The sequence below is a fragment of the Aspergillus costaricaensis genome (genome assembly GCF_003184835.1).
Source record: "Aspergillus costaricaensis CBS 115574 unplaced genomic scaffold BO79scaffold_15, whole genome shotgun sequence".
NCBI classification, from domain to species: Eukaryota; Fungi; Ascomycota; class Eurotiomycetes; order Eurotiales; family Aspergillaceae; genus Aspergillus; species Aspergillus costaricensis.
This window is the reverse complement of record NW_020291815.1, coordinates 801,511-829,192: the sequence shown is the minus strand read 5'-3', so window position 1 is coordinate 829,192 and position 27,682 is coordinate 801,511. Positions and strand designations below refer to the sequence as shown.

Sequence of the window (27,682 nt, the reverse complement as noted above, 5' to 3'; positions counted from 1 at the left end):
TTGGATTTTAGTCGCCTTAATACACCGTGGGAATGCTGATTTAAGAAGGTAGTCAACAGGAGGTAAATGAGGAAATCCATTGCAGTAGCTACAAGCAGTTTTCCGGACGCAGTCACTCAAATTATCGAATTTTGATACTTGGAAACGTCCACAGTAGTATTTTTCAGTATGATATAGACATGGCTATATGAAGATTTTGATGTATGATGAAAATTCTTTACGAGTTAGATGTGAATTGCTCTGTCCCATGTGCTACCCTTACAAAACATCTTAACAAGATTCTACCATTTGTCTGCCAAGCCGTGCAATAGCTGTGCCTTAAATCAGCTCGTATAGACCACCCTACCACCCCATAGGCTGCTCAAGTAGTATAGTGATAAGACAATCACCGGAAAATACCGTGAAAGGGATGTCTGGACATGCCACGAGTCCCCTGTTGACTCCAGCTGGGGAATTGCCAGATCGTACTATGCAAACACAGCCCAGGGCGGTCAAGAGTTGTGAGAGTGGATAGACAGTAAATTGATAACAGTTTTTTATTAACACACCATGAATTCTATCATCGAATTTACCCTTCATTCTCCCTTAGTCTCGGTGAAATGCTTAACTCCCAGGCATTGTATGCTGGGAGAAGTATTCCACATACATATCTTCTATTCCAACTGTGGTATACCAAGAAGCGCACCATGTCGAGAGCGTCACACATCCATTGGTGTAGCCAAACGTCACTGCGCGATGACTTCTTCAGGAACACGTCTCGACGGTGGATGTGAGTTTGATACAACTTCCCTAAGATACGAACACTGATGCTTCCTAGAATGAACGAAGACAAACGGTCTGAGGAAAGATACGTCAAATTCAATCCGACTGAGCTTCAGCGTGTTGCAGGCCAGGTAATGGAGGAGGATCATTGCCCTTTCATCATCAAGCTTGCGGAAGGAGGATTCAACAAGGTTTTCCTATTAGGAACAAACTCCGGAAAAGAAGTCATAGCACGGATTCCCACTCCCATTGCTGGTCCTCGCCATTACACCACCGCCAGTGAGGTTGCCACGATGGCCTTCTTGCGAGATATTCTAAAAGTTCCAGTTCCAAAGATCTTGGCGTACTCGTCAGATTCGACCAATCCAGTTGGGACAGAGTACATCATTATGGAGCGAATAAAAGGGGTCAGTCTTGCGTCGCAATGGCTATCTCTCTCCACAGCGGAGGTGAGTAGCTTGATGAAACAAATAGCGGAAGTTGAAGAGACGATTTTCAGCTATCCATTTCCGGGGTACGGAAGTTTATATCGCAAAAGAGATCTGCAAGGGGAACCGCAGCTACCGCTTTCGGTAGAAGACTTCTGTATTGGTCCTATTGCTGCGCGGCAGTTCTGGTATGGTGTTCGGAGTAATACCAAGATTGATCGCGGTCCTTGTTAGTGGTCCCCTGAAGTTATTTGTATGAAGCTAACCCTTGCAAAGGGCTCTCATCCGAAGACTGCTTTACATCTGCTGCTCGACGAGAGACCACTTGCATATTGCAGTATGCTAAGCCTCAACCTCGAAGAACCTTTCTCCTTCCTACCAGTTTCGATATCGACCCTTCGGAGCATACCTCGCTTCTTTCAAAATTCCTGCAACTTGCCACTCCCTTGATACCAGAAGACCCAAATCATAATTATCCCACTCTACGACATCCAGACTTGACTCTGAATAATATCTTACTAGAACGTGGCTCCAAGAAGATTGTGAGCATTATAGACTGGCAAGATAGCATCATCTTCCCGCTGTTCATGCAGGCAGGCTACCCAGCCTTTTGCGAGCATGATTTGTCGAAGGCTCAACGCTTACAGGTTCCATCCCTCCCAGATAACTTTTCCGATATGAGCAGCGAGGAACAGATGGAAGCAAAAGTTGTATTTCGCTCGAAGGAAGCAAACCTCTATTACACAGCAGCTACTGGGTTGTATAATGGTAATCACTGGAGCGCTTTGAAGATCCCACACCTTGGCATGCGACAATATCTACATCAACAGACAGGATACCCCTGGGATGGAGATGTCATCAACCTTCGTGCTGCTCTTGTCAGAATCACAACTCCGCATGTTTGGAACGCGATTACGTCAGAACGGTGTCCGGTGGTCTTTTCTGATCAGGAACAGCACACAGCAATGGAGGAATCAAATGAGTGGAATGAGTGCGAAGAACTCCTGGAAATTATCAGGAATAAGTTTAGGTATTGACCCCGAAGGTGGTACAGAACCCGCAAACTTTGAGCGGGCGTCTCGGAGAAATCTGGAATATCGATTGGAAATGGTACGGCAGGCCGAGGAGGATGAGCGTGATATTTGCTGGCGGAACTGGCCCTTTAAGGATGATAAAGACTACTCTTCTCCTCCAAGAGTATGATAATATAAACTGACCATCGCCCAATTAATACACAATGGGAGACGGCATGGGATGATACTTTCTGACGACTGTTTGAAATGTTAAGGAGCCTGTATTGCAGAGTAAGCATTAGTTAAGTACCGTGAATGCACTCACGCATGTCACAAACATGTTTTAAGCCCCCCTGATCTATGCCGCCCATTCTTCACTGTATTGTGTCAGTTGCGGAGATATCATTTCACGAGATAGACAATTACCCGTACATGTCAATATCTCATGCTCTGCCTTAGAAGTTCACCTCTGGCCTATATAGTCCTCGGTCCAGGTACCTATCTCAGGCGAACCGGCTGCTCCAAGTTCCACCTCAACTAATTGACCATACTAACCCACGATGGAGCCTACGATGCAGGAACATGTCTCAAGTGTCTGTTTTCTATGAGCAAGCATACGATTGTACTCTGCTAACCAGTTTATTTAGAATGCTGAGCTGTCCGAAGAAACAACCATCGTTGTCATTGACCACGAAGCGTTCGAACAACAGCCCGATGGCAACAGGAAGATCGTGCACCTGAAGCAGCCACCAAACTTTATCGCAATGGGCTACTCCGGATACATCTGCAAAGCCGACCAAAATACAGTCATCAAACATCCAAAGTACCTTCCCGATAATGAGCCTTACAATGAAATGTACCGCGACATGATCAGTACCGAGAAAGAAATCTACGAGCGCCTGGGAAACCATAAAGAAATTATACCGTACCTGGGCGTGCATGATCAGTCAACAGGCGCAATCAAGCTGGCTTATGCACAGCAAGGAGATCTTGAAACATATATTGGAAACCACGACAAGCCATCCAAAGCAACTCGCACCTCGTGGATTCAACAATAGTCGAGGCATTTTGGCATATCTATTCTTGCAAGGTTCTCCATCAGGATTTCAAGCCCAACAATATACTTGTTCATAATGATAGCCTGAAGGTTACTGATTTTGGTAATGCCGAGATATATGCGTTGGATGCTAATATGGAAGCTATCTACATGGAAGAACCTTTTCCGCGAGTCGACATACTTGGCATTGGATGCACTATTTATTCTATCGCAGCATGGCGTGCCTTCTGGTACGACTACTTTGAACAAGATCGCTGGCCGGAACCAGAGGATATCCCTGTGACAACTGGTTTACTTTGTGAAAATGTCATCAGAAAATGCTGGAGTAACAGCTATGAGAACATGCAGTCGCTGTATGAGGACTTCAATGCTTCCACTAGCACGGATCTGCCGCTTGCGAAGGAAGAGTAATCGGTGTTTATTTACATCCTGAGTATGTGGGCATGTGGCACGCTTTACTGGATCTTGAAGTTCCGTCAGAGTCCATCGAATCTTTACGGGAAATACTGAAATTACAATCATTTTCTATCTAAGGACCCCACACTCTGGTCACTGAATATAGTAAAGTAGTCTCGTTTCGTATCTAAGATGACCCTATTTTTTTTTTTTTTTGCCAGCTTTAACAGCGCACTTAATGAATTGGCCTATAGCCAAAGACTGGATCAAGTCAAAGCACCGCCGTACCACATCATTCCGTGCTATAGTACTATTCAATCAATATCCATCATATCACTATCCTCCGGCTCAGGCAATGGTGCGAACGATGGAACCCGCGCTTTCGGTCTCCAAAATCGTCTCTCCTTAGCCCTCAACGGCCGGGGTCTGTCAGGCTGTTGGTTGCGATCATAATTCCAGGTGCGAAGCACCCAGCGCAAAAGCATTATTCCATGAAGAAGATCATAAGCATCCAACTTGAACGGATTCCTCTCTCCAGGGACGTATTGATAAGTGTGACGAAACATACCCGGTTTGATCCTAGCCATTTCATGTAAAGTCCAGATCGCAGTGATTCCTACAATATTGTTCATCGTGACCTTGTCCCAGTCCAATCGGGGAGGTTCTGTATCATCGAAGATGGATATAAAAGCCATGTCTTGGGACCAATAGAATAGCTGCATGTCAATAGTCAGGATATCCCCTACGTCGTCGTAGGCCCTCTTTGAAGGCTTCATGCTCCTGACAAACTCCTCGAGGATTTTCGCCATTCTTGGGCCGCTCCGGTAGCATAGATCCCATATCTCTGTGGTGGCATTCATGCCCCAGGCTCCGGCGAGGAGTTCATCGTCCGAGCTGAGTTGCTTTACATACCCGGCGGTGTAGTCGATTCCTTCGATCTCGTTGTATTTTTCATCTTCCAAAGGGCGGGGATTGGGGTTGTGAATGCTGCTCTCTAGGTCTATAATAGACAATATTAGTACATTATAATTTTGGGCCGGAAATAAAATACCGCAAACGATTATGAAGAAATGATCGAAACAATCAGGTACTTACTAGCCATATTCTTGATCCTTGGTATAGACTTGCCCAGAGTCAAACTGACTTGCTGTTTCTAGTTGAGGGGTTTTCTCCTGGACTTGGATTCAACAGCTGGCGCTCTCTCTTATACAAGTCTCGGGCTAGAGGGAAAACAAAATACTACTTGACTATATCGGGTATCTCCTTCACTTCGTTGTAGCAGGGGTGCATGATGCAGTACGCCTAAACAGCCTGACATCCCGTCATTCATTGTGTAACCCAGCCCTATTCCGTAAATGGGGCAAGTTAATTTGCAATACTGGAGTTTTCAGCTATCTAATAAGACCTTACCTGTCTTACAATAGAACAGCAGGGTGGCTTAATTTCTTCGTCTTGCCATTTTTAAGGCTAGTTCCGATGCTTCAAGGGATTTTCGCACAAAATTGACCTTCGAGACGCAACCATCTGTGTGGACATCAGCAAGTATCGGTAGCTCTAAATGCCCCCAGGTCAAATAATTTTGGAGACTGCGATTTACCAAGAAACTTAGTGCTAAGTCCGTAATGTAATATTTTTCTAGCGAGTGCATATATCTATTAGTCCGCAATTCTGTCACTTGAGCTTCTTTGTTATCCTCCCGCTACTACAATTAATATCATTTCAGCATACAGTACATATGATATAGATGCAGGCAGACGATATAAAGAAATACAGTCCAATTTGTCTAGGCTTAGCGAGCTTTCTATCTCCAAGGATACAGAATACTACTTATCTTCTCGACTTGGATGTCGTAAGGGAAGAGAATATATCTGCAATTTAAATTGCAATATATTGGACCAAATTACCATCGAACGAAGCATATCTCCAAGATAACTCACCTCCTCCTGAGATTTATTCTGGTATATAAGGCGTCTTCTTAATGAAGGTGGCCTTGCTTTGCAACCTACTTCTTTTGTCGATCGTGAAACGGAAAATTCGATTTTATAATTAAACTCATATTAAACCCTCCACAGAGTGTCCTTTCCAGATCCACCAACCCATTGAACTCAATGAAGAGTATGACAAATTCTAATAATCGACTCAGACCAAAGGGACATATTCTCCAAAGTTTTACCGCCTGGAATCCATAAATATCTGCGTAATCGTGGAGAGAAAATTATCCAGATGCTCCTTGACCCAGCTGCCAGCCTCATATAGAATATCCCATAACCAAGAACACGCGGATTTTATTGAGCCAAAGACCTTTTGAAATCCGGTCTTGATACAATCCCAGACCATAGAACAGATATCGCAGATATATTGCCAGAACCCGGGATTTTGGGACGAACTATCATTGGACGACTCATCGTTAAAGGATTCATTATCGAGCAATCCATCATCAGACCATTCATCATCATAGCATTCTCCCTCGTATGGGCTACCCTCGGACAATCCAGGATCGCATGATGACTCAGCTGAAGGCATATTGTTGGATGGATTATCAGGAGATGCCTCATCGTCAGATTTATCTTTCTCTTTTGGGTCATCGGAGAGCTCTGCCGTGCCTTGAGAGGAACCAAACAACTTCTCTTTCAATAAGATCCATTCGTCATCCAGTCGCCTTCTCACATCAGGGGTGATGCACGAGCGCATATAGGGGGGAACATATCCACTGCGCCTTTTTGCCTCAGATCCTCCATGTTGTGAGGATCCGGATGCCCACCCGGAATTGAAAGGGTCTCTAGTGTGGCATGTGAGAATAGAATTATTTGACAACATTGATCAGTTAGTGTGATTCGATGGGGACTCACTCATTCGCATGCATCTTTCGTGGTGTAGCCTTGGCCTAGTGTCCTAGTGATAGTATTCGTTCCAGCTTGCAGGATGGTGATGGGAATAGAAATACCCCATAGATATATTACCACAGTCTCCGAACGGAAGAATACTCCGGAGACCGATTAATTGTTTTGCAACTATGACAATCTTTGCCTGACATGACTAATCTTAAGTTGATTGAGGTAGTCAACTCATCGTTGTTTTCTTCATACAACAAAACAAAAAAAAAAAAGAAAAAAAGAAAAAAAAAAAACTGAGAAGAGAGGATATTTTTATGTTCCGAAAAGTGGCTCGCTGCTGAGTGACTTTATGGGTGTCTACAACTCCGACGCTCACTAAGAGGTAAGGCAGTACATCATGCATGCAAGCCGAGAGCTATTTACATTGTTCCTTTATGCTTGATAGATTGTTAAGGACCCAAAAAATTACTGTCCAATTGGTTGTTGCGTCCGATGAAATGTCGTAATTATGATTAGGACTTGCCAAGTGCCCCATCCAAACCCAAGACTGGATCTGACCCGCATTCAGGGTGTAAGCTGCCCGCATCTTCCGGGGTTTGAGCTTATCTCCGTCATGTTCCATCAGGTAGCATTATAACCAACCCGTATATAACAACCACATGGAATGCAGTTTCTAACACCTCAGGCTAACCACTCCCTTCCCAAGCGGTGATTTATTTCGCCTTCATAAATAGAATCATGCGCCTCCCGACTCCTGCTGGCATGCTCCCCTCGTCTGAACGCCATGACCTTGTACACCACACAGCGAGCGCTACGTAAACTGTACGATGAACAAGGCACTTGGCGTTCTGGGTACCATCAACAGCACGATTTCGACTGGGTTGAGAAGCCACGCAATATTCGGCCGATCTAGAATCCTACGGAGTGGGTGAATTAGCCCCAAGAAATTTGTCTGATTCTTCGACATCGCCGAGTAGTATGCAGGTACCAGACTGCGATGGATAAAACTGGGTCTCGGTCAGGAAACGTGTAGGTCTATTTAGGTGACATGGTATTGAGTTGGTCGTGCTGTTATGACCCTAACGTTAGATGTCCTCAGATAGAATGTCCGGATATCCTAGTGTTTGGAAAGAGGGTTGGCATAGAACTCCATATAGCTCGCGATAATATATTCTTGGAAGTGATGCCGCCAGAGGGGAGTAAAATTAAGATTCAATCCGTGTGAGGAAGTAAAGCAAGAGATATTGAAGTATTGGCATATATCAATTGCAGCCGGATATGACCTGCAAAAGCCAAGGTGTTAGTTCTTCTCCATGGAAAAGTTCACACCATAATAACCAGCGCAAAGACCAAAGGGATATGTTGACTCAATTTCTATATAATGTCGAGAAGTGTCAACCGATTCCAGATTCAATTACAATCCATATGCCTACAACAACCCATGCAGTAGATACCGGAGTTAAGAGACCCTCGACCCACTCCTTCTCCATCAGCCCCACCAGCGGATTGACTGATAATGGGCCAATGATAACAGAAATGTAAGCATCTTGCACATCTATTTAAGAGCCACTTGTTAGCCTCGCCCCGTGTAGGTAGTGGTAGAAACAGACCAACCCTCCTTTGTGTCATAGAAGCTTCCAAATGCAGCTGCAACGGTTATCACATCCCGCACTGGCCGCAGCCCCCGAGGATGACTGGAGCGGAGTGAGCAGTCGAGTTATACGGCGCCGAGTGCAGAATCGCCTCAATCAGAGGGCCTATCGTGAGGACTAGAACCCCTCTTTCCTTATTATTGATAGAGATGGCATATTTCTCTGACAAATTCATCTTTTCCCGTCACAGGAGCACGTCAACGGAAAGCTGGCGTTCTATCGGGTGCCGCAAACAGTATCCACAACCCATCATCACCGAGCTCTCCACATCCTCAAAGCCCACTTCCCCCTTCGGGTACAATTACATGTACACTATCTAAGACCGAGCATGTCCAATGCACATTTGCCCCTCCAGATGTCCACGAGCTGATGGCCGACTTTGAAACCGGGGCTTTGCATCGCTACCTGGGCGGATCCCCACAGACCGACATGCTTCTGAACCTAAGCAGAATGAACGTGCTCCGGGCAGCCTACCAGAATGCCATTGCTTTAGGCATGACTGCCGAGTGGCTGTGTCTGGATGATACTATTTCCATTTTCTCGCTCGATGGTCCCCATGTCGTCCCGGAGGATCATGTCGGCATTCCCCACAGCCTGCGCCCAACATCCCTACAGTGTGCGACTCCACATCACCCATGGCTTGATGTCTTCCCGTTCCCGAGCATGAGAGATAATCTCATCCGAGCAGGCGATGATCTTGATGATGATGAGCTCTGCCACGATTTAACGGCTTCCTGGGATACGCGCAGCAGTAATGCCACACTCCTCGTATGGGGAACACCTTGGGATCCGGGAAACTGGGAGGTTACTGAAGACTTTGCTAAGAAGTGGGGGGTATTTCTTCGAGGGTGTCCGGAAATTCTGCGTTCAACAAACAGTTGGAGGGCTAGGAGAGGGGAGAGACCTCTGGTATGGGAACGCATCTTTACTTTCGTCGATACATGAGACTTGTACCTATGTTGATGAGTCGTTCATGAACTCCAAATGATGTGTTGTGAGCCACAGAACGTAGTTTGTTCCCTTTTGAAGCGTTCATAGACCAATAAGATTCCGTATTCCTAGTACTTGAATCCAGCCGCTATCTCACAGGACCTTGGTCTTTAGGTTCTAAGATTTCTTGAAATCCTCCCATGTGCAGGGAGCCCTCAGCCCTGGCGTTGCAGTAACGGCTCAGTGTCTGAAGAGCTGTTGAAGGCAACTTGGTCAGGGACTAAGGTTTCACCTCAAAGTGGAGAACGCTATCTGCTTACAATTTCAGTGCAATTGGTCGATGCTTGCTGTGCAGACTACTAATCTGCAGTGGCTGCATTTTGCTTACAATTCTGCTCTGATTGGCTGGCTAGCAGCAGTGAATCTTAGCCTCAAAATATCAAGTGCGACATGGATCATGTATGCTGCCATCATGGTTCGTTGAGGGCTTGTCGGACGTTTCCCTACGCAGTGATCAGCTCTGGTCATAAGGAGACACTATGCTTGCGCTCTATCCTGGACTGTTGACAGTTTTGCGTAGAACGTGAAATGAAATACTCAGAAGGAAGTCTATGTTTCCTACCGAGACTGCAGCTGCACGAAGAGATCGATACTGAATTACATCCCAGCAGCTTTGATAATACTATCGCCAAAAACTGCAGCGCTTGACGGGTTCTGACCCGTAACCAATTCACCGTTCTCCCCACTGATGCGAGCCTTGACGACAAAAGGGCCAGCCGCCTTCTCATAGATTCCTCCATGCTTGTGTAGTTTCGTCTCCGGCAAGAAGAACATATCTTGGCTAGGTTCTAAAATTCATTCTCCACGTCAGAGATACCAGTAATCTTATGTGCTGAAACCAATCATGTTACATTCGATAACTTCACATTGACCAGAGCATCAAGGCCATGACACACAGCAGACACGACTTTGCCTGCCTCTTATATGATGACGCCTCGGTCCTACTTCGGTATGCTTCCGGACAAGGATCCAGGGTAGGCCCGTCTACTCAACATGTCCTGCATATCTAGTGGAGATGTCAATAATTCACTAGAAATCACCGGAGTTCTGCCGAAATGTTGTAATCTCACGGACTTAGCGGACGTAATTCACATCGATATACAGAATGAATCCTACATAAGGCTGGCCCTGCCCCTCAATCAGAAGGATTGAAACACCCAGCCTCCTTGCCAACATTCACTCCTCCTAGACACCATCACTCTCAAGAGAACATCTTAATCAGAGGAACATCGGTCGACATGACTTACACAATCACCGTCGTCTTCCCCAACGAGCCCGATGCCAAATACGACATCGATTACTACACCAACGTTCACATGAGGCTAATCGAGAAGCATTGGACCAAGTACGGCCTCAAAAGCTGGTCCGTCACCAAGTTTGGTCCGTCCTTGAACGGTACACCCCCTCCGTATGCTGTTGGTAGCCGAGTACACTGGGAAAGTGAGGAGGGGATGAAGAAAGCATTTGAGAGTCCCGAGGTGCCGGAGATTATGGGGGATGTTGTTAATTTCAGCAACAAGCCAGCTATTTTCTTGTTTGGGGAAACTGTGCAGCCTTCTTCTAAGCCTTGAGTGTTGAGATAGGTATTTACCCGAGAAGAGTATTGAGGGTATGTCGTGGCTAATTTCATTAGGAAGGGGTTCTCATTGAGCCATACAGCACGTTATCCTTAGTCATATGGCATGTTCAGGTCATTCTTTCGTCGATTTGCATTTTGCTAACAGCTACAGGCGAAGAATGCCGGTCGTACCTTTATCTTCCTATTTACATTTTGTACAATCTGAGTTGAGCCCTGGGCTATAACCACTGATTTTGAATGGATAAATGAATGAGTTGGGTTATAACCGACATGTACATGAACAGTGAACTGTCACTAGGATTCCAAAAGATATATTCAATATGCTTGTTCTGTGCTTACCACATACATTTAACTTGATATGTTCTGTCAAACTAAGGTTCTCGATTGATATTTCACTATGGTAAGAGACCACTGTTAAGAGACTCCCTTCGATCTGCAATGTAAATGTATACGCAAGGTTGTACTACCAATGCTGGGATCTTTATCCCGAAATTGCCTGCTTATCTCTTTTTCCATAATCTGCTCGGCTCAACCGGAAGCCACTTGTGAGCACTTTACCCGAGCAGGAGATGTTGGGGACTATCACACATTACACTATGAGCAGAAATACTTGCAAAAAAGTGTATTGTTATCATTGCCCTAAATCTTCCCTAATCCGCAACAAAATCCCGGAAACGATGTGAACATAACCAATTACACCTAGTGATACTAAGTAAACATACCCCTAGTTGTTAACACGGGCTCGATTCGCTCAAAATCCAAGTTGCACATTGAAGAACAGGTAAATTATAAGAGCCAAGAAATAAAGTTGCGAACATATGCGACGCTGCATGCACACCAGATCCCATTTCGCCCATCATCCCCTCATGTTGTACGGGGAGAAAGGTAAACAGACCCTCGAATATGGTCTGCAAAGAAAGGGGGTTGGTTTTGGCCGTTACACCTGTGCAACTCTGCAATATCCTTGGCGACTCGTCGATCCTCTAGTTCTCGTCTAAAGAAGGACCATTGCTTGCTTTTCCTTGACAAACGTAGAATGTGGACTGGAATAGCGAAAATCTGTAAATGAGCGAGCTTGAAATCATAAGAAAAATTATTGATGTCGATCACAACGTATGCATGTCGCGGATACACGTCGACGACGAGTTTTCGCACCACGTGGTGTTCTTCCCAGCTATTCGTGAACGGTTCAACGAGTTCAAATGCTAAATCAAGATAGTTCTCAGGGGTTAAATGTTCAGTAGGAATGTCAACAATAACCCGGATGGTCTTTAAATCTTGGATAGCTTTAAGCACACGTCCATTTACCTCGTCCATGATGGACGATATCAGGTGGGCAGAGACCCTGAGAAGTGCATTGATGGTTACAAAAGGGATGGATATGGACAGGAAGCTGCACCCTTAAATTCACCCCGGATCAACCAAGTCACCTGATCTACCGCCTCCGGTGCTTATCCAACCACACCGGTCACCCATCCAAACCCAGCCATAATAAGTCTTCAATATTTATTGACAAGAGCAGTGCCAGGTTGCCTTTCCTTCTTGACCGGTCGGCCTAGCACAAGGCTCATATATCACTCTCTGGTGTAGGATAACGGCAAGCAGCGCAAATTTCTCCGGCGCTGCGGGTCGTGGTACGGAATGTTTGAGCAGGGTTCGTTGTATTTGGGGCGCAGGTCGCATCCGGGGCGTGTTTTTGGATGATTATAGGTGTCCATACAACCGCAGCGAAATAGGATCTCATGCCATTCACACATCTATAAACCAGACTATGTAAGGCCCAGCTCTGTTTTTGGATGCCTTCAACCGTGTAGAGCGTACCTTGCTTTCGTGAAAAGAAGTCGGTTTGTTGGGGGAGAAGTATGGTCTTTTCGAAGAGGTGTAAAACGTGCAGGCGTCACAGTAATTTAACGTACTTAGAGTCGGGGAAGAATTACAGTTTATATATCTACAGAGTACCCCAAATGACTCGTTCTTTCATGATGAGGGGTAGGAAGTGCCAGCAGCCTCTACAGGGTACTATGTACTACATTGGATGTTGAGCGCACAGACATCGGGCCTAACCTATCACCGGTTAATTAGGGCGAACGCTGTCGCTTCAACAACAGCTGACGTATGTACTTGGCTCATAGGGCATTAACAACGAGTATATGAGATACCTTGCGTATATTGCTATGAAGTCTTACCTTCATTAAGGCCAGGCGACCTGCTAATCCCAGCTCACCACCTCCGACCGAATATTGTTGGTTAGAAACATTCTCTTATCCCACTGGCAGATGTCGAAGGAGAAAGTTCAATTTCTACCAAGAAATCAGACAAATATTATTGGTGTATGATGTATGCCTAGCGAAATTGAGTCGTTGTCTAACCCAACAACCCTTTCGGGGTATTTTGACTGAGCAAGCTGTCTAGATACCGAATCTGCAGGCTGCCCGTGTCGATGCACTCGGTAATCTGTGGTACTTGCTCTTCTGTTAATGCTATCAGAGATCAGTAACTCGGCAATGAACTAAATACGAGGTCACCGGCACCGTTGTTGTCATTACCTGAAGACTTCCGCAGGCTCCATATGGGAGGATTATACTCACAGGTACAACCATACATCAGCAATGAAATGCCATCACGAATACGATTCCGTGTGCGGAGTAGACTAATCTGATATGATAACCCGTTCTAATCTTATCTCTATCCCCAACTTCCCATCCGGATATCCTCCCCCCCGCATCGGAGACCTCCGCCGCCACCCCTCATCTATAAGACAATACTTCCCATCACACAAATAAACTACCTAGATCTAGCCAGCCGATAGACCCCTAAAGCCTTCGAATCCCTCAACGCCAAACATAGCAATTGGCACCCCAAACCCACCAAAATGCTCCTAACCAACACCACAATCCTAACCCTCTCGCCGACCCGCACAATCCTCACCAACGGCGCCCTCCGCACCTCGTCCAGTTACATAACCGACATCGACAAAACCCCCGTCCTACTAGCCAAATACCCCGATGACGAAGTCATCGATCTAACCGGGCACATTCTCATCCCGGGACTAATCTCCACGCACATGCACACCGCCCAGACGCTCCTCCGCGGCTGCGCAGACGACCTCGAGCTGGTATCCTGGCTGTGCGAGCGCATCTGGGTCCTGCAGGGGAATTTCACTCCCCAGGATGGATATGCGGCGGCGAGGTTGAGTATTGCGGAGATGTTGAAGAGTGGGACGACGTGTTTTTTGGAGAGTATGGTATTTCTCTCTCTCCCATTCTTTTCCGCATTCATTTATTTATGTAGGTGGATGGTGCTGATGTGATACTGTGTATGTGTAGTTCGCAGACCGGTATGGCTTCGACGGACTATGTCGCGCCGTCGAGGAGAGCGGGATCCGCGGCTGCCTGGGCAAGATCGTCATGGATACGGGACGGTACGCGAAGGATGATGCTTGGGCGATGCATCCAGGCCTCATTGAAAACCGGGAGACGTCGTTGCTGGGAACGATGAAGATGTGGGAGAAGTGGAATGGGAAGGCGGGGGATCGTATTAGGGTTTGGTTTGGGGCGAGGACGCCGGGGGGGTAAACACCCTTTTCTTTCCTATCTATGCACTGCCCTCTTGTTATGGTAGTAACTGACAAATCTCTCAGAGTGTCTCCTGCCCTCTACAAAGAAATGACCGCCCTCTCAGCGCAACACAACATCCCCATAACCATGCACTGTGCCGAAGTCTCCGCAGACCGGGACTTCTTCGCGTCCGTAGATCATACCCCCATGACGTACTGCGACAGCGTCGGGCTCCTCTCCCCCTCCACTGTCTTAGTACACATGGTGCACCTCGACGACGGGGATATCTCGCTTCTAGCAAAGTCCGGCACGCATGTCGCGCACTGCCCCACCTCCAATGCGAAGCTCGCGTCGGGCACATGTCGAGTCCCGGATCTGCAGCGTGCGGGGGTGAATATCGGGCTCGGGACGGATGGTGCGCCGTGCAATAATACCTGCGATATGTTGCAGGAGATGAAGCTGGCGGGGATTATACATAAGGGGACGAGTGGGGATCCGACGGTTGTGAGTGCTGAGGAAGTGCTCGAGATGGCGACAATTAATGGGGCTAGGGCGTTGGGGTTGCAAGATAGCATTGGGAGTTTGGAGGTGGGGAAGAAGGCGGATATTGTGGCAATTGATGCTAGGGGCGTGGAGATGCAGCCGTGGTTTAATCCAGTTAGTGCGGTGGTGTATACGGCTACGGGGAGGGATGTGAAATTTGTGATGGTGGATGGCAAGGTGGTTGTTAGGGAGGGCGAGTTGGTCACTATGGATGAGGGGGAGGTGGTCAGGGAGGCGGAGAGGAGGAGTAGGGAGGTTGTGGAGAGGGCTGGGTTGGGGGGGAAGGTGGGTGCTAGGTGGCCGGTTTTGTGAAATCCTTTTTGATTTGTATTTTATTGTGAGGTATAACGCATTGATTAAAGCTTTGGTAACCACAGTGTCTGCGAATTGCACCATCCTGTCAGTCCGTTCAATCCCCACTCGACTCCAAGCCCGCTCTTCTTGTGTCCGCCGAATGGTGCGAATGGCGCACATTCGAAATGTGAGTTCACCCAGACTGAGCCCGCCTCGAGCTGATCTGCCATGCGTCGTGCGCGCTGCAGGTCGCGACTCCAGACGGATGCTCCTAGGCCGTAGTCTGTGTTGTTGGCGCGTGCTAGTACGTCCGTCTCGTCGGACCATTTTAGGAGAGGCAGGATAGGGGCGAACGGCTCCTCTTGGACCACTCGGGATGTCTCGGGCGGGTTGTCGACGATTGTTGGGGTGATGAAGTAGCCTGTTCGGCCTGGGGGATTACACGAGAAGGTGCTCAGTCCGCTGGAATGAATGTTGTTAAGAAGGTCAGTGGCCTTGTCGTACTGCATCTTGTTTTGCAGAGGCCCAATGAATACGTCCGGCTCGGTTCCCTCGCCCATCTTCAAGCTTTGAACATGCTGGACGAGTTTATCGCGGAACTCATCGTAAATCTTTTCGTGCACATAGAGACGCTTGATCATCATACAGATCTGACTGGAACACAAAAAGGAGAGGAAAGCAATCTACATTGTTAGCAGAGGTATTAGACTCAGAAGATGCGACACACCTGAGGAATTATAGCATCAATGTCTACATCCTCGCACACAATGCAGGGGTCATTCCCGCCCAGTTCCAATGTCACCTTCTTCAACGTCTTAGCACAACTAGCCATGACTCGCTGGCCCGTAGCTATCGAGCCCGTGAAGCTAATCTTCTGAATACCCGGGTGCTCGGTAATCATCGGTCCCAGATCGTCGCCCCCACTGAGAGCCTGCACCACGCCAGGTGGAAAGCATTGCGTTGCCAATTCCGCCAGCTTCAAACCACAGTATGGCGTGTATGGGGAGGGCTTTACGATGATAGTATTACCCGTGTACACAGCCGGGACAATCTTGCCGATAGCCAGCAGCACGGGAAAGTTCCAGGGCACAATAGCAGCGGCTACACCGATGGGAATATAGCGCTGAATTACCTCCCGGTCGTCTGTGTCATTGACGACCGTCTTGGGAATAATGATGGAGCTGAGCGAACGAGTCCACTGAATGGCCATGTCAAGCTCGGTCGATGCCTGGCTCAGTGATTTGCCCTGCTCGCGGGACAAAAGTCCCACCATACCTTCCTTATTTGCCGCGATGCGATCAGCAAAGGAATGGATGGCAGTGCGGCGCTCATCATACGAGGTCCGTGACCATTGACGAAACGCTCGGCTAGCAGCGTCCACTGCGCGATCGAGATCTTCTGCCGTTGAGACGGGCACTTCAGGGTTAGGCTGGCAATTGGCTGGGTTAATGCCATGACGGGTTTGCGTTGTGGAAGTCAACTCGTTGTCGATGACATTGTAAAAGGCCTGGGCTATTAGATCGCATGCAGATCGGGGTATTGATGATTGATCACTTACAGTGTAATCCAAAGCCATGATGTCCAAAGTTGTGATTATTTACGATGATGAGGATGAACGAAAGCAAGCAAATGGAGCAGGGCACGGCCGGACTATAAGAGCAGCATCGCAATGGGCCTAGAAGGACCTCAAACACATGAAAGCCGGCCAAATCCGCTAAATTGAACTCTATACCGGCCGCATTTGGCGAGATTGCTGACATTCCCCGCACCTTGAATCTAGTTTAGCCACTACGGTGCGCATGGGGACAGTCTAGCTCCGACAGCGAGTGGATGTCAGATTGATCGTCGGACGCCTGAATTGCCGTCTTTGTCTCACCTTCCAATCACGTTCTCCTGCAGCATGCGGCACTGACAAGCGTCACACAGCTGGAACGTGGAAGAGCAGTGCGATGTGATATTATCTACACGAGTGACACGAGGCACGGACGGCGTCCTTTCCCTCCAGTCGGAGATTTTCCGCCTTCAATTTCAGCTTGCCAGCCGGTGTCTCCGGCCTGTTGCCTGAGGCGGCGTTCTCCGGACGCCTGGTAGCCTTAATTGCAAATAGACACATGATGATAGATGCGAATCTTGCTTGATTGATTGGAAGCTTTGCGTGTGGCGAGATAGTCCGCAGCTATCCGGAGTATCTCTCGGCGGGTGTTTCGCGACGTGAATTCCAGCTGACTCCAGCCAAATGGGCAGACTCCGCACCAAGCGAGTGGTGATGGAACTATCTGATAATTATCAAACACACTACGTCACAGTAGCATTGCTTATTCTTTGTTTCTCTTTACCTGGTGAAACTGTCTTCAAGGGCACTTCCATGTGCTGACTAATGCCACGGAGCAACGGAGAAACACACCAGCCGATGGCATCCCGGCGTCGGTGCCTTCAACAAGATGGTCAGTGCGACACGATACACCGGTGATCTACTTATGATCAGGTTGGAAGCGGTTATTGAAACCTTAGCTTGACTGATAGCTCGCAGCTGGGTTTGGTCATGGGACTTTGCTCGGATACTGTGCAGGTTGGCGTGTTCCACAGTGGTCAATCGGTTCGAACACCAACTTGAATCATCTCGATATGAGGATCGATCTACTAGTAAGTGGGAGAGATCTGTCTCAGTAACATGTTATTGCTCCTGAAGTACACCAAGAGAATATGATGTAATACCTGTTAAGATAAACTCAGATTACGTCTGTTCCCAAAATGTGATGTCTCAGGACCCTAATACTGACAATATATATTTTCGACTGCAGGGATGATAAAACGATTCCAAGTGTCCGGTTTCATCTTAATACATTAGTAGAGATGGAATGTATAATTTCAGAAGAACTGGGAAATTTTCATTAGGTCTGGTGTAGCAAATATACATAATAAATTTTTAGAGGAATCTCTATTATAAACTCCAGCAGACCTAAAGGATAAATTGAATCATCATGTAGTTTGTATATACCTGACTAAGTATATCTGATAGCATATGTAAGAACTTGCTCAATTGCCCAGCATCCAACCACCACTAAATGTCTCGGCAGAAACCCCAAGGTCCTCGAATGACAGCACAGGAGGGTTTCCCTTCCCTCCTACCAATCAAATACAGTGCATCTAGCACGGCATTTGAGATGTGGATACAGATTGAGCAAATCATAGACAGATGAGATATAGATATGCTTAGCTGCACATGGCATCGACGAGCCATACAAGAAAATAAATGGTACCGACATGATGCTGTCCGAAGCGATTGGCGCAATCACCCGAGCCAAGAAGGCCAAGACAGCAGGCGCGTCACACATAAAAAGCAGATGAACATCCAGTATGTGAGAAGAATTGAACCAGTCACCCCGCCATGGGTAATATTCAAGATGAAAAGCGACAGACAGTCGTTCAGGTTCTTCCGGATGGTGTGAGCGATGAAGCCGAGTTTGCGCAGGAATTTACTCGAAAGGAACATGCGCTGGGGTTCTGGGAAGCCATGCGACGGCACTGGCCGGCTGTGGCTTGGGCGTCGTTCATGAACCTGGTAAGAGTATTTATTGGCTGGGAAATACAGTGTTAACCATCCATAGGCCACCATTTTGAAAGGCATTGTAGGCCATCCTCCATGAGAAGTGAGAAGCAGCCCTAACTGGTATAGGATGGCGGTATTGTCAAAGGTCTAGTCGGTCTCGACGTCTTCAAGAAGACATACGGCTACAACTACCATGGGGAATATGTCCTGGCTGCTCAGTGGATCTCCGCCTTCCAATACGCCAATTTACTAGGAGCCATCGTGGGCGCCCTCTGTTCGGGCTTTGCCTACGATCGCTTTGGTCCACGAGTGATGATAGCTGTGTGCTCGTGTCTGTCCATCGCCTTCATCTTCGTGCAGTTTTTCAGTCATACGCCAGCCCAGTTGTTTGCGGGCGAGCTCATAAATGGGTGCATCATCGCATTTTACCCCATTTGTGCCTCCGCGTACGTGGGTGAGGTGACTCCGCTAGCACTCCGCGGCTTCGCAGCTACAATGACCAACCTCGCCTTCTCGGTCGGGTCGCTCATCGCATCGGGGATTCTCAAAGGCACGGAGTCGCTAAACACCACCATGTCGTACAAAATCCCCATCGCGACGCAATGGGCGCTACCATGCATCATGCTGGCGCTGATCTTCTTCTGCCCTGATCCACCATACTGGCTCTGTCGGCATGGTCGCAACGAAGCGGCACTAGCATCACTGCGGCGTCTAGCCACTCCGGGTGTAGATGTGTCACGCCAACTATCCCATATCGAGGAGACACTGCGTCTAGAGGCCAGTTTTCAGGCCGACCGACCGACATACCGGGAATGTCTGCGTGGGCCAAACCTCCGCCGACTGCTGATCTGCGTGATGGCTTACAACATGCAAGCCTTCACGGGAAATGTCTTCTTCATCAACTACGCCGTGCATTTTATGGAGCTGGCGGGCTTGGACTCGTCAAATGCATTTTCGATGAACATCGGACTGACGGCGCTGGGACTTGTCGGAACATGTCTATCGTGGCTATTACTGCCCTATGTGGGCCGCCGAACGATGTACATCTTCGGGTGCTCCGCTTTGGCGGTGGTACAGTGCCTGATCGGTGTGCTCGACGTCGTCCCACGAGACAATGCCACGGTATGGGGACAGTGTGGGCTCATGCTGGCCTGTACGTTCGTGTATGATCTCAGTCTCGGGCCATTCTGCTATGTGCTGCTGGCGGAAGTCTCATCGGCGAGACTGCGGGGACTGACCATCGCGCTGGCCACAGTCAGCTGCTTTGTGTGGTCGGTAGTGTTCGCAGTGGTGATACCGTACGCGATGAACGAAGACGAGGGGAACTGGCGGGGCAAGATGGGATTTTTATTTGCGGGGTTGGGCGCGCTGTGTGCAGGTTATTGCTTCTGGTGGATGCCGGAAACGCAAGGAAAGACATTTGAGGAGTTGGATGTGTTGTTTGAAAAGGGTGTCCCCAGTCGAAAGTTCAAGCATTGTGTGGTTGAGATGCAGTAAATAGAAGTCAATTCTGTCAATGCCGCAGACCGAACCTAATCCGATAAAAATTATGACGGCTTATGCTGACTAATACCGGGGATAATGGAGTTAAACATTACATCAAATCAACCTCAACATCTTCCACTACCGAGGTATCTTGATATTTTCTTCAGTCTCAAGAACTTTTATTTCTGCTTGATAAGCATCGGCCGCCGAATACTAATCAGTTTTACCGTCCGCATTGAATCCCCCACTTGTCCCCTTATCCCGAGGCCCGTAGCATAACTCGACACCGTAAACCCCGCCGAGTGGAAACTTTCCGGCTTCCATTCCTGATTCTTAAGTTCGCTCCGCCAGTATGACATAGCTAACCCTTCACGGAGATGCGTTTCCGTTGAGTGCAGCCTATCGGAGGGGTACCTTTACACAGTAAGAACTGTAATTCTATAGTGTTTGTTTGAAACAATCTCCCACTTACTCTTTGAGAAAAAAAAATCCTAACTTGCCGAGCAGTACTCGTCGTTCATATCCTGCCCGGTTGATGCCCCGAACAAGCATATCCCCCGATTGCCTCATCACCGGCACGGTCCACCAGAGCCGTGGTTCAACGGAGCTTCTGCACCAATCTGCCCGTTGTCCCGGTCGAAAACCCACCCACACCAGCCTGTTTCTGGCAAGAGCCTAGGTAACTCAAAAAAAACATTCCTCGTCTCGAGAAGCTTCTTCTTGCTTAGGGGCAATACAGTAGAATCATCATGGTGCTTTGTAATCGACATTCCACCCGCCATGATCCGCAGGAAATATAAACCCTACGTCAGACCCTTATTCCATTCATAGCATATCTCTCAAACACTCCAAGTGAAACCTACACACCATAATCACCATGTCCAACCAAACCCTCGTCTTCAAGCAAATCCCCACCGGCTACTTCGTCCCCGGCCAGGACGTCGTCCTCGAGCAGGCCTCGTACGACGCCTCCGCCCCGGCCCCGGAGGGTGGCATCTTCGTTCAATCCCTCTATGCCAGCTTCGACCCCTACATGCGCGGCCGCATGCGCCCCGCCCACATCAAGTCCTACTCCCCCGCCTTCACCCTCAACGCTCCCATCGACAGCAGCATCATCGGCAAGGTCCTCCGCTCCAACACCCCCGCCTACAAGGAGGGCGACCTGATCATCGGCTTCCTCCCTATCCAGCAGTACATCTCCGTCGCCGCTGACCAGCTCGTCCGCGTCCGCGCCCTCGAGAACCCCCTCGGCATCGAGGACCTCCGCGTCTTCATCGGCGCCCTCGGCATGCCCGGTCTGACTGCCTACTCTTCCCTCTACGAGATCGGCAAGCCCAAGAAGGGCGAGACCATCTTCGTCTCCGCCGCCAGTGGCGCTGTCGGCCAGCTGGTCGGCCAGCTCGCCAAGCACGAGGGTCTGAAGGTCATTGGATCCGTCGGATCGGACGAGAAGCTCGACTTCATCACCAAGGAGCTTGGCTTCGACGGTGGTTTCAACTACAAGACCGAGAAGCCGGCTGATGCGCTGGCCCGTCTGGCCCCCGAGGGTCTGGATATCTACTACGAGAATGTTGGTGGTGAGCACCTTGAGGCTGCCCTGAACGCGATGAACGATTTCGGTCGTATCGTCGTGTGCGGTATGATCTCGCAGTACAATGGCGGTGGTTATCCGATTAAGAACATCACCAATGTGTTGACCAAGCGTCTGGATATGCGTGGTTTCATTGTCGGTGATAAGGGTATGGGTGACAAGTACACTAAGGAGCACCAGGAGAAGGTGCAGAAGTGGATCAAGGAGGGCACTTTCAAGTCTTTGATTCATGAGACTCAGGGTATTGAGAATGCGCCCGAGGGTTTGTTGGGTATTTTCCATGGAAAGAACTTGGGTAAGGCTGTTCTTAAGTTCTAGATACAGCTTGCAGCTATGCAGCTATGATATAGATATGGTATAGATTTAATGATTATTGATTTAACAAACTATGATAACTATTTGTAGTAAATGTAATTATCATTGATTTAGCGAACTGTGACAACTATTTGTAGTAAAATGTAATCTGGTATAAATAAAGTGCTGACACCACGTGGGATCCACTAGTCACTCACTACTCCGACCCTTGATCCTTGCCAGACTATTCTCATCTTAGTCTATAGTACTAACACAGATGATCATCATCATTTTTTCACCCTACATCAATCATCCTACCCAACCGTCTCCTCCACACTCCCCCCCTTCTCTCCATCACCATCACCCTCACCACCTTCCCTCCCCTCCACATTTCCCACCCTCTCCCCTCCCCCGTCCATCCTCCTCTTCCTCTCCACCATCCACGCAACCAACAACCCCCCCAAATAAATTCCCCCAACCACCCCGGCAACAACCGCATACCCAACAACGGCCCCCACCGGCGCCATCCCCATACCCCTAGCAACATGAATCCCAATACCCCCATTAACCACACCCACCACAATAACCCCCCTCCCAAGCCACCTATGACAAACCCCCCACACCGTCCTACCCCCTGTCCTCACATACCCAAAATGCTGCAACCAGCCAATAGCCGGCTGAAACAGCACCAGCACGCCTACCACAATAATCCCGAGGATCGGGTGCGCCGTGCGCAACTGCCCCGTCTCATAGGCAAGGTAGATGCCACATCCGAAGCCAGCGAGGGTCATGAGCATAGTGAAGATCTGGAGGGGCATATGCAGTCTGAATTTTGAGATGGGGAGGGAGATGGGCAGGGGCATGAGCAGGGCCGAGAGCGGGTAGAAGAGCACGAAGGAGAGGGCCATGAGGGTTGCGTGGGAGATGAGGATATGGGTCATTTTGGTGAGGTTTGGGAGCGGGGAGGAGGTTGTGGATGGGTTGGTGGGGGATTGGGCGGGGATGGAGTCGGTGAGTGGGTTGTAGTTGGCGAAGGGGTTGGTGGTATTGCTACTACTGCTGCTGCTACTATCTGGGGATGTTGTGTCGTTGGGTTGAGGGGGCATACCGGCCCGAGTGAGATCGACTTGGATGCCGCCCATGTCGTCGTGGATGGAGATGTCGGCGTCCATGGAGGCGGAGTTGATGGGTACGCCGGCGCGGTAGGCCCAGATGAAGGGAAAATTGGTGTCCTTGGGGTTCATGGTGCCGGTGCCGTCTTGCCAGGTGAGACAGTTGTCGCAGCGGAAGTTGGCTGTCATGGTTGTTCTGGTGTTGTCGGAGGAGGGGGAGCTGCTGTTGGTGAGCGCGGCGGTGGTGGAGTTGATGGTGGAGATGCCGGTGCCTGGGAGCATGGTGATTTGGGTGTTGCTTGTGTATTGGGGTTCGAAGTGGCCGAGGCCGGAGCGCGGGGAGAGGGTGATTTTGGTGGACGAGGAGGTGTATAGGAGGAACATGTTTGCGCCGGTCATTTGGGCGCCTTGGCCTAGGCCGACCCATTGGATGGAGGTTGGGGCGGTGATTTGGATGTAGATTGGGCCTGGGGTGGAGAGGGTGGTGGTGTTGGGGATGGTGAGGCTGTAGATGATGTCTGGGTTGGTTGGGGGGGAGAAGGAGATGATGCTTGCGTGGGCTGGTATTCGGCTTGGTTAGTATGGGTAGAGGTGGTAGGTGGTAAATGGGAGGGAGGGGAGGTAGTACCTAGCCCTAAGGCTATGGGGAGGAGGTTGAGCCACTTCATGGTGATGATACTTGGGATAGTAGTGGGAAAAAAGTATCAGGCCTACCATTCGGACTAGAGTCTGGTGAAGAGGATATATACTCTCCAAGCGGTCAGCTATGTCTCGATGTGAAGCTACCTGCTAGGGTCATGCATGTTGAGACAGACATGTTCCATTGCAACGACGTTGGAACGTTGATAGATACTTGGTTCTGCATCTCCCCCTTGCATCGCCCTTGCAGGGCTTGATTCTCCGCCAAGCTGACGGCTCGAAATGGTAGCTGTCATGGTGGGAAACAAGGTTCAATAGACGTGGATCAGCAGATGGCATTGGGCTGGATCAGTGCTGTTGGAGCAGTCGGGACTCGGGAGATTCTAAGCCACTATGTGACATGGAGCTGGAGAGAGCCAAAGAGGGACGTGAGGGATCAGCGAGGGGGTCCCTTGCAGGTATGGTATGTGAGAAACTTCGGTGATATATCCATGACAGAGTGAGATGGTTTGGTGAGTCTATCTCAACAATATATAAATAGGATATTACGTAGCTAGCAACTACTAATTGTCAATCTGTCAACTTAATAGTAAAGACACTAAACACCCGATAGCACTGTATTAGCCCTCCTCCCCCGATCTCAGCATCTCAGCTACTATTCTCCGAATCCAGTATGACTGCTCTATACCCCTGCAGACCCAAGAATGCGCCGACGCACGATCCCCGCACCCCAGACTTCCCCTGCACCAGTGAGCAGTAAGTAGTTGGCAATTAGCTGACCATTACCTACCTAGGAGTAGTTAGTGCTCCTCCCACCCCAGAACTCACCCCATGCCCACCAACACCAAAAAATACTTAGTACTATCGGCATCTACACAGCCGACCACCCGCACCCGCACCCACTCGGCAACCAATCTCGGGTCGGGCGGATAAACGGTCCATCCCAAACTCACTCCAACATAACAATAATACTAAAGTGCTTTCATCCCCACCCCACCACCCCTCCTTCCATCCACATTAATGTTTATCTTCCCCAAACCCCGACCCAAACCCTCCATCTTCAAACTGTAAGCCAATCCCCCTCCTATTCCCTCCCTAATAACAATCATACATCTAACACATCACCAGTAAATCACTACAATCACGAAAAATGCGCCTCCCCTACGCCCCTTCCACCCCCCCGGACCCCACCGACCTCCCCACCACCGAAATCTACTCCCGCATCGCCGCCCGCCGGCATCCCCGCCCCCTCATCCCCCTCGACCTCTCCCTGCTCCATTCCCCTCCCGTCGCCGACGGCTGGAACAGCTTCCTGGGCGCGATCCGCACCCAGACCATCATCGATGGCGGATTACTCGAGCTGGCGGTGTGTCGCGTCGCAGTGCTGACCAATGCCATTTACGAGTGGAATGCGCATGCGCCTTTGGCGCTGAAGGGCGGGATTAAGGGGGTGGAGTTGGGTGCGGTGCGGACACTTCCCTCTCTGGCCGAGGGAGATGCGAAGGCGGAGGAGGAGTTGAAGGGAAGTCAATTGACGGATCTGCAGAAGGCGGTGGTGCGGTATGTCGATGAGATGACACGGACGGTGAAAGTGCAGGATGGTACGTTTGAGAAGTTGAAGGAGGTGGGGTTGTCAGATCGGGAAATTGTCGAGTTGACGACGGGCGTGGCGGGGTATAATTGTGTTAGTAGGGTGTTGGTTGCGCTGGATGTGGGGGAGAATAATGCGAAGGAGATGAGGAGTGTGGATGATTTGGTGGCGGATCTTGAGAGGAAGTGATTTATCGTCTAGTGTCTAGTATGATATAATGGGTGTATATAGTGGGTTGGTGGGGTGACAAGGGTATCAAATGTTTGATTTGTATGGGAAGTGGAGGCTAGCTAAGCCTAGTATATATATCTGAAGTGGATATTCTCGCGGTCTGTCCTGTCCTCGAACGCTCTCGCTAGATGGTCCTCGCCCTCTAGGGATATACCCATCTCGGCCATTGCCTTGTCTTTCTTCTTGTTCTCCCGGATCAGGTAGAAGCGCAGGAAGATCACCGCCAGTGTCATGGCGGAGTAGCAGCCGAGGTGCACGCCGAAGGCAGTGAAGTACCGCGGGGCGTCGCGGTCGAGGAATACTTGGGGGCCTACTTCATTAGTATATCTCTGGATCTATAGGGAGAGAAGGTTCATACCGATGGCGTTCCCTACAGCCCAAGACACAAAAGTCGCTGCCACAACAGTCGACTTCTTAGTAGCGCCGGCAATGTTCCTCGTCACCATGGACAAGCCCAAGTTCTGCGCGGACCAGAACGACAGCGTGATGTAGTAGCTGATGAGAAGACCAACTTTGGTGCTAAGGGAATGGTTCTGCACCGTCATGAGAACGATGGTTCCGACGAAAGATCTATTTCCTGTTAGTATCACACGCACACCTTCAAATTAGTATAAGAGAGGGCTCACGGAATGATAAATCCCAGCATCACCAGCAAGTTCTGCTGATATTTCTTGACCAACCACGCACTGGTCAATAACACAATAATAATGTAAAAGCCCAGAACCATCGCCAACAACTGCGTCTGCAACTCCGTAAAGTTGAACCCACTGATGATGATGTTCGCAAACGCTCCCAGTCCACTAGTGGGCAGCGTGGTAAAGACCTGAATCGCGCAGTAGCAGTACATCTGCGGATCCCGGAACGCTTCCCACATCTGGTACGCACGGAACTTCTTATTCTGCAGTCCGGTCTGATTGGCGCGCACACGCTCAACCATCTTGTGCTTGTCTTCTTCGGTAAAGCACTTGGCGCGCATTGGAGAGTCAGGCATCCACCAGACCACGAAGAGGCCCCAAAGCACGGAAATGCAGCCGTAGGTGAGGAAAAGCGCTTGCCAGGATTTGAGTGCACGGCCGGAGCCGATTAGACTGAAGCAGTAGGCTAGAAGACCACCGACGATTTGTTGGCCACCGTTCATCATGTACCTGTCGCCATGTTAGTGCGTGTAGATGAATGGTGTAGGGTTTGAATTACCAGAAGGTGACAGTAGAAGCTTGTTCTTCACGCTTATACCACATTCCGGAAAGAACAACAAAGGAAGGCTGACAGGCAGCCTCGAAGATACCAAGCAGAGTACGCACAGTCACTAGACCGGCAAAGTTGTGGCATGCCGCGTGTAGGGCTAGAATCGTCCCCCAGCAGACGATATTGAAGCCGAGGTATTTGGCGATACGGACGCGTTGGATGATCCAGTTGGTAGGGTATTCGACGATCAGGACGGCGATGTAGATGCAGGTAGTAAGCCAGGAGTACTATCCAGTTAGTATTTGAATGGACCAGATATAGGCTCACTCACCTCCTGTCCCACAAGATGAGCATCGTCTCGAATGCCCATAATGGAAGCAAACGACATGGTACCCTTATCCAGCGCCTGCAGAAAATATGTCACGATCATAATGACCAACACACGACGATCAATCATGCGGCGAAGACGCCGACTCTCGGTTTCATCGACCTCGATCTGGCCGCGCGTGGCATACTCCAACACCTCATTATCGACGCGAGCAGCATCGATCGGGTCCTTGAGTTTGTCGGTGGGTGACAGCACCCGCTCGACATGGGAGACATCTTGGGTCGGCTTGTGATCCTCCACAGCCGTGGAAGCTCCCTTGGAGTCAGGCCCGCCAGCGGGCATTGAGCTAATATTCTCCATAGACATGTTGTTGCCAGACCTCTAGGGTTGGAGAGGATCAACTGGGTCAACCCAGCTGGGGGACCGGACACCCTTATATCGGTCATGCGGAAGATAGAGTCTGACTAGGGCACGAGTGGCTGCTCCGTGGCTGCATTTTCACTCCAATGAGAGGCATGATGGGCAGGTGTGATAGTCTGATAGTCTGATGCCAGGGATGCCTGCGGGCTGG

At 49.3% G+C, this 27,682-nt stretch overlaps 14 protein-coding genes across 14 annotated transcripts; 8 read left to right on the top strand and 6 right to left on the bottom strand.

Annotated features, from left to right (window-relative positions):
* Positions 1-686: 686 nt before the first annotated feature.
* On the top strand, positions 687-2,393 carry BO79DRAFT_228485 (kinase-like protein; the record flags this gene model as incomplete). The annotated part of the gene is made up of 4 exons (XM_025683966.1): positions 687-769; positions 818-1,419; positions 1,467-2,181; positions 2,216-2,393. 4 exons carry the CDS (start codon positions 687-689, stop codon positions 2,391-2,393), a joined length of 1,578 nt encoding a protein of 525 aa, XP_025539875.1.
* Positions 2,394-2,763: 370 nt separating this feature from the next.
* On the top strand, positions 2,764-3,671 carry BO79DRAFT_228484 (uncharacterized protein; the record flags this gene model as incomplete). Its single annotated transcript, XM_025683965.1, has 3 exons — positions 2,764-2,796; positions 2,851-3,260; positions 3,344-3,671. The coding sequence occupies 3 exons, from the start codon at positions 2,764-2,766 to the stop codon at positions 3,669-3,671; spliced, it is 771 nt and encodes a 256-aa protein (XP_025539874.1).
* A 299-nt stretch (positions 3,672-3,970) lies between these two features.
* BO79DRAFT_217744 (uncharacterized protein) lies at positions 3,971-4,758 on the bottom strand (the record flags this gene model as incomplete). Its single annotated transcript, XM_025683377.1, has 2 exons — positions 3,971-4,656; positions 4,752-4,758. The coding sequence occupies 2 exons, from the start codon at positions 4,756-4,758 to the stop codon at positions 3,971-3,973; spliced, it is 693 nt and encodes a 230-aa protein (XP_025539873.1).
* A 1,067-nt stretch (positions 4,759-5,825) lies between these two features.
* Positions 5,826-6,519, bottom strand: BO79DRAFT_217743 (uncharacterized protein; the record flags this gene model as incomplete). Its single annotated transcript, XM_025683376.1, has 2 exons — positions 5,826-6,435; positions 6,506-6,519. 2 exons carry the CDS (start codon positions 6,517-6,519, stop codon positions 5,826-5,828), a joined length of 624 nt encoding a protein of 207 aa, XP_025539872.1.
* Positions 6,520-8,131: 1,612 nt separating this feature from the next.
* BO79DRAFT_255087 (bZIP transcription factor) lies at positions 8,132-9,087 on the top strand (the record flags this gene model as incomplete). The annotated part of the gene is made up of 2 exons (XM_025686109.1): positions 8,132-8,252; positions 8,333-9,087. The coding sequence occupies 2 exons, from the start codon at positions 8,132-8,134 to the stop codon at positions 9,085-9,087; spliced, it is 876 nt and encodes a 291-aa protein (XP_025539871.1).
* Positions 9,088-10,370: 1,283 nt separating this feature from the next.
* On the top strand, positions 10,371-10,703 carry BO79DRAFT_228482 (uncharacterized protein; the record flags this gene model as incomplete). Its single annotated transcript, XM_025683964.1, has 1 exon — positions 10,371-10,703. The coding sequence occupies one exon, from the start codon at positions 10,371-10,373 to the stop codon at positions 10,701-10,703; it is 333 nt and encodes a 110-aa protein (XP_025539870.1).
* Positions 10,704-11,486: 783 nt separating this feature from the next.
* Positions 11,487-12,058, bottom strand: BO79DRAFT_209085 (uncharacterized protein). Its single transcript, XM_025682528.1, has one exon. The coding sequence runs from the start codon at positions 12,026-12,028 to the stop codon at positions 11,576-11,578; it is 453 nt and encodes a 150-aa protein (XP_025539869.1). The 5' UTR covers positions 12,029-12,058; the 3' UTR covers positions 11,487-11,575.
* Positions 12,059-13,524: 1,466 nt separating this feature from the next.
* BO79DRAFT_194899 (amidohydrolase) lies at positions 13,525-15,123 on the top strand (the record flags this gene model as incomplete). The annotated part of the gene is made up of 3 exons (XM_025681086.1): positions 13,525-13,955; positions 14,038-14,282; positions 14,352-15,123. Exons 1-3 carry the CDS (start codon positions 13,584-13,586, stop codon positions 15,121-15,123), a joined length of 1,389 nt encoding a protein of 462 aa, XP_025539868.1. The 5' UTR covers positions 13,525-13,583.
* A 42-nt stretch (positions 15,124-15,165) lies between these two features.
* BO79DRAFT_194894 (aldehyde dehydrogenase family protein) lies at positions 15,166-16,681 on the bottom strand (the record flags this gene model as incomplete). The annotated part of the gene is made up of 3 exons (XM_025681085.1): positions 15,166-15,788; positions 15,833-16,612; positions 16,664-16,681. 3 exons carry the CDS (start codon positions 16,679-16,681, stop codon positions 15,168-15,170), a joined length of 1,419 nt encoding a protein of 472 aa, XP_025539867.1.
* A 1,812-nt stretch (positions 16,682-18,493) lies between these two features.
* Positions 18,494-20,240, top strand: BO79DRAFT_265573 (putative MFS alpha-glucoside transporter; the record flags this gene model as incomplete). Its single annotated transcript, XM_025686888.1, has 3 exons — positions 18,494-18,667; positions 18,714-18,734; positions 18,782-20,240. The coding sequence occupies 3 exons, from the start codon at positions 18,494-18,496 to the stop codon at positions 20,150-20,152; spliced, it is 1,566 nt and encodes a 521-aa protein (XP_025539866.1). The 3' UTR covers positions 20,153-20,240.
* A 674-nt stretch (positions 20,241-20,914) lies between these two features.
* BO79DRAFT_265571 (MDR family NADP-dependent oxidoreductase) lies at positions 20,915-22,049 on the top strand (the record flags this gene model as incomplete). The annotated part of the gene is made up of 1 exon (XM_025686887.1): positions 20,915-22,049. The coding sequence occupies exon 1, from the start codon at positions 21,018-21,020 to the stop codon at positions 22,047-22,049; it is 1,032 nt and encodes a 343-aa protein (XP_025539865.1). The 5' UTR covers positions 20,915-21,017.
* Positions 22,050-22,339: 290 nt separating this feature from the next.
* On the bottom strand, positions 22,340-23,698 carry BO79DRAFT_147378 (cytochrome and DOMON domain-containing protein; the record flags this gene model as incomplete). The annotated part of the gene is made up of 2 exons (XM_025678506.1): positions 22,340-23,097; positions 23,134-23,698. Coding segments are annotated over 2 exons (1,323 nt in total), but the record flags the coding sequence as incomplete, so codon positions are not given.
* A 1,129-nt stretch (positions 23,699-24,827) lies between these two features.
* On the top strand, positions 24,828-25,696 carry BO79DRAFT_173154 (carboxymuconolactone decarboxylase family protein). The gene is made up of 2 exons (XM_025679666.1): positions 24,828-24,843; positions 24,905-25,696. The coding sequence occupies exon 2, from the start codon at positions 24,927-24,929 to the stop codon at positions 25,554-25,556; it is 630 nt and encodes a 209-aa protein (XP_025539863.1). The 5' UTR covers positions 24,828-24,843; positions 24,905-24,926; the 3' UTR covers positions 25,557-25,696.
* BO79DRAFT_265565 (putative 2-ketogluconate transporter) lies at positions 25,664-27,477 on the bottom strand (the record flags this gene model as incomplete). Its single annotated transcript, XM_025686886.1, has 5 exons — positions 25,664-25,911; positions 25,957-26,168; positions 26,225-26,743; positions 26,793-27,070; positions 27,115-27,477. The coding sequence occupies 5 exons, from the start codon at positions 27,475-27,477 to the stop codon at positions 25,664-25,666; spliced, it is 1,620 nt and encodes a 539-aa protein (XP_025539862.1).
* Positions 27,478-27,682: the final 205 nt, after the last annotated feature.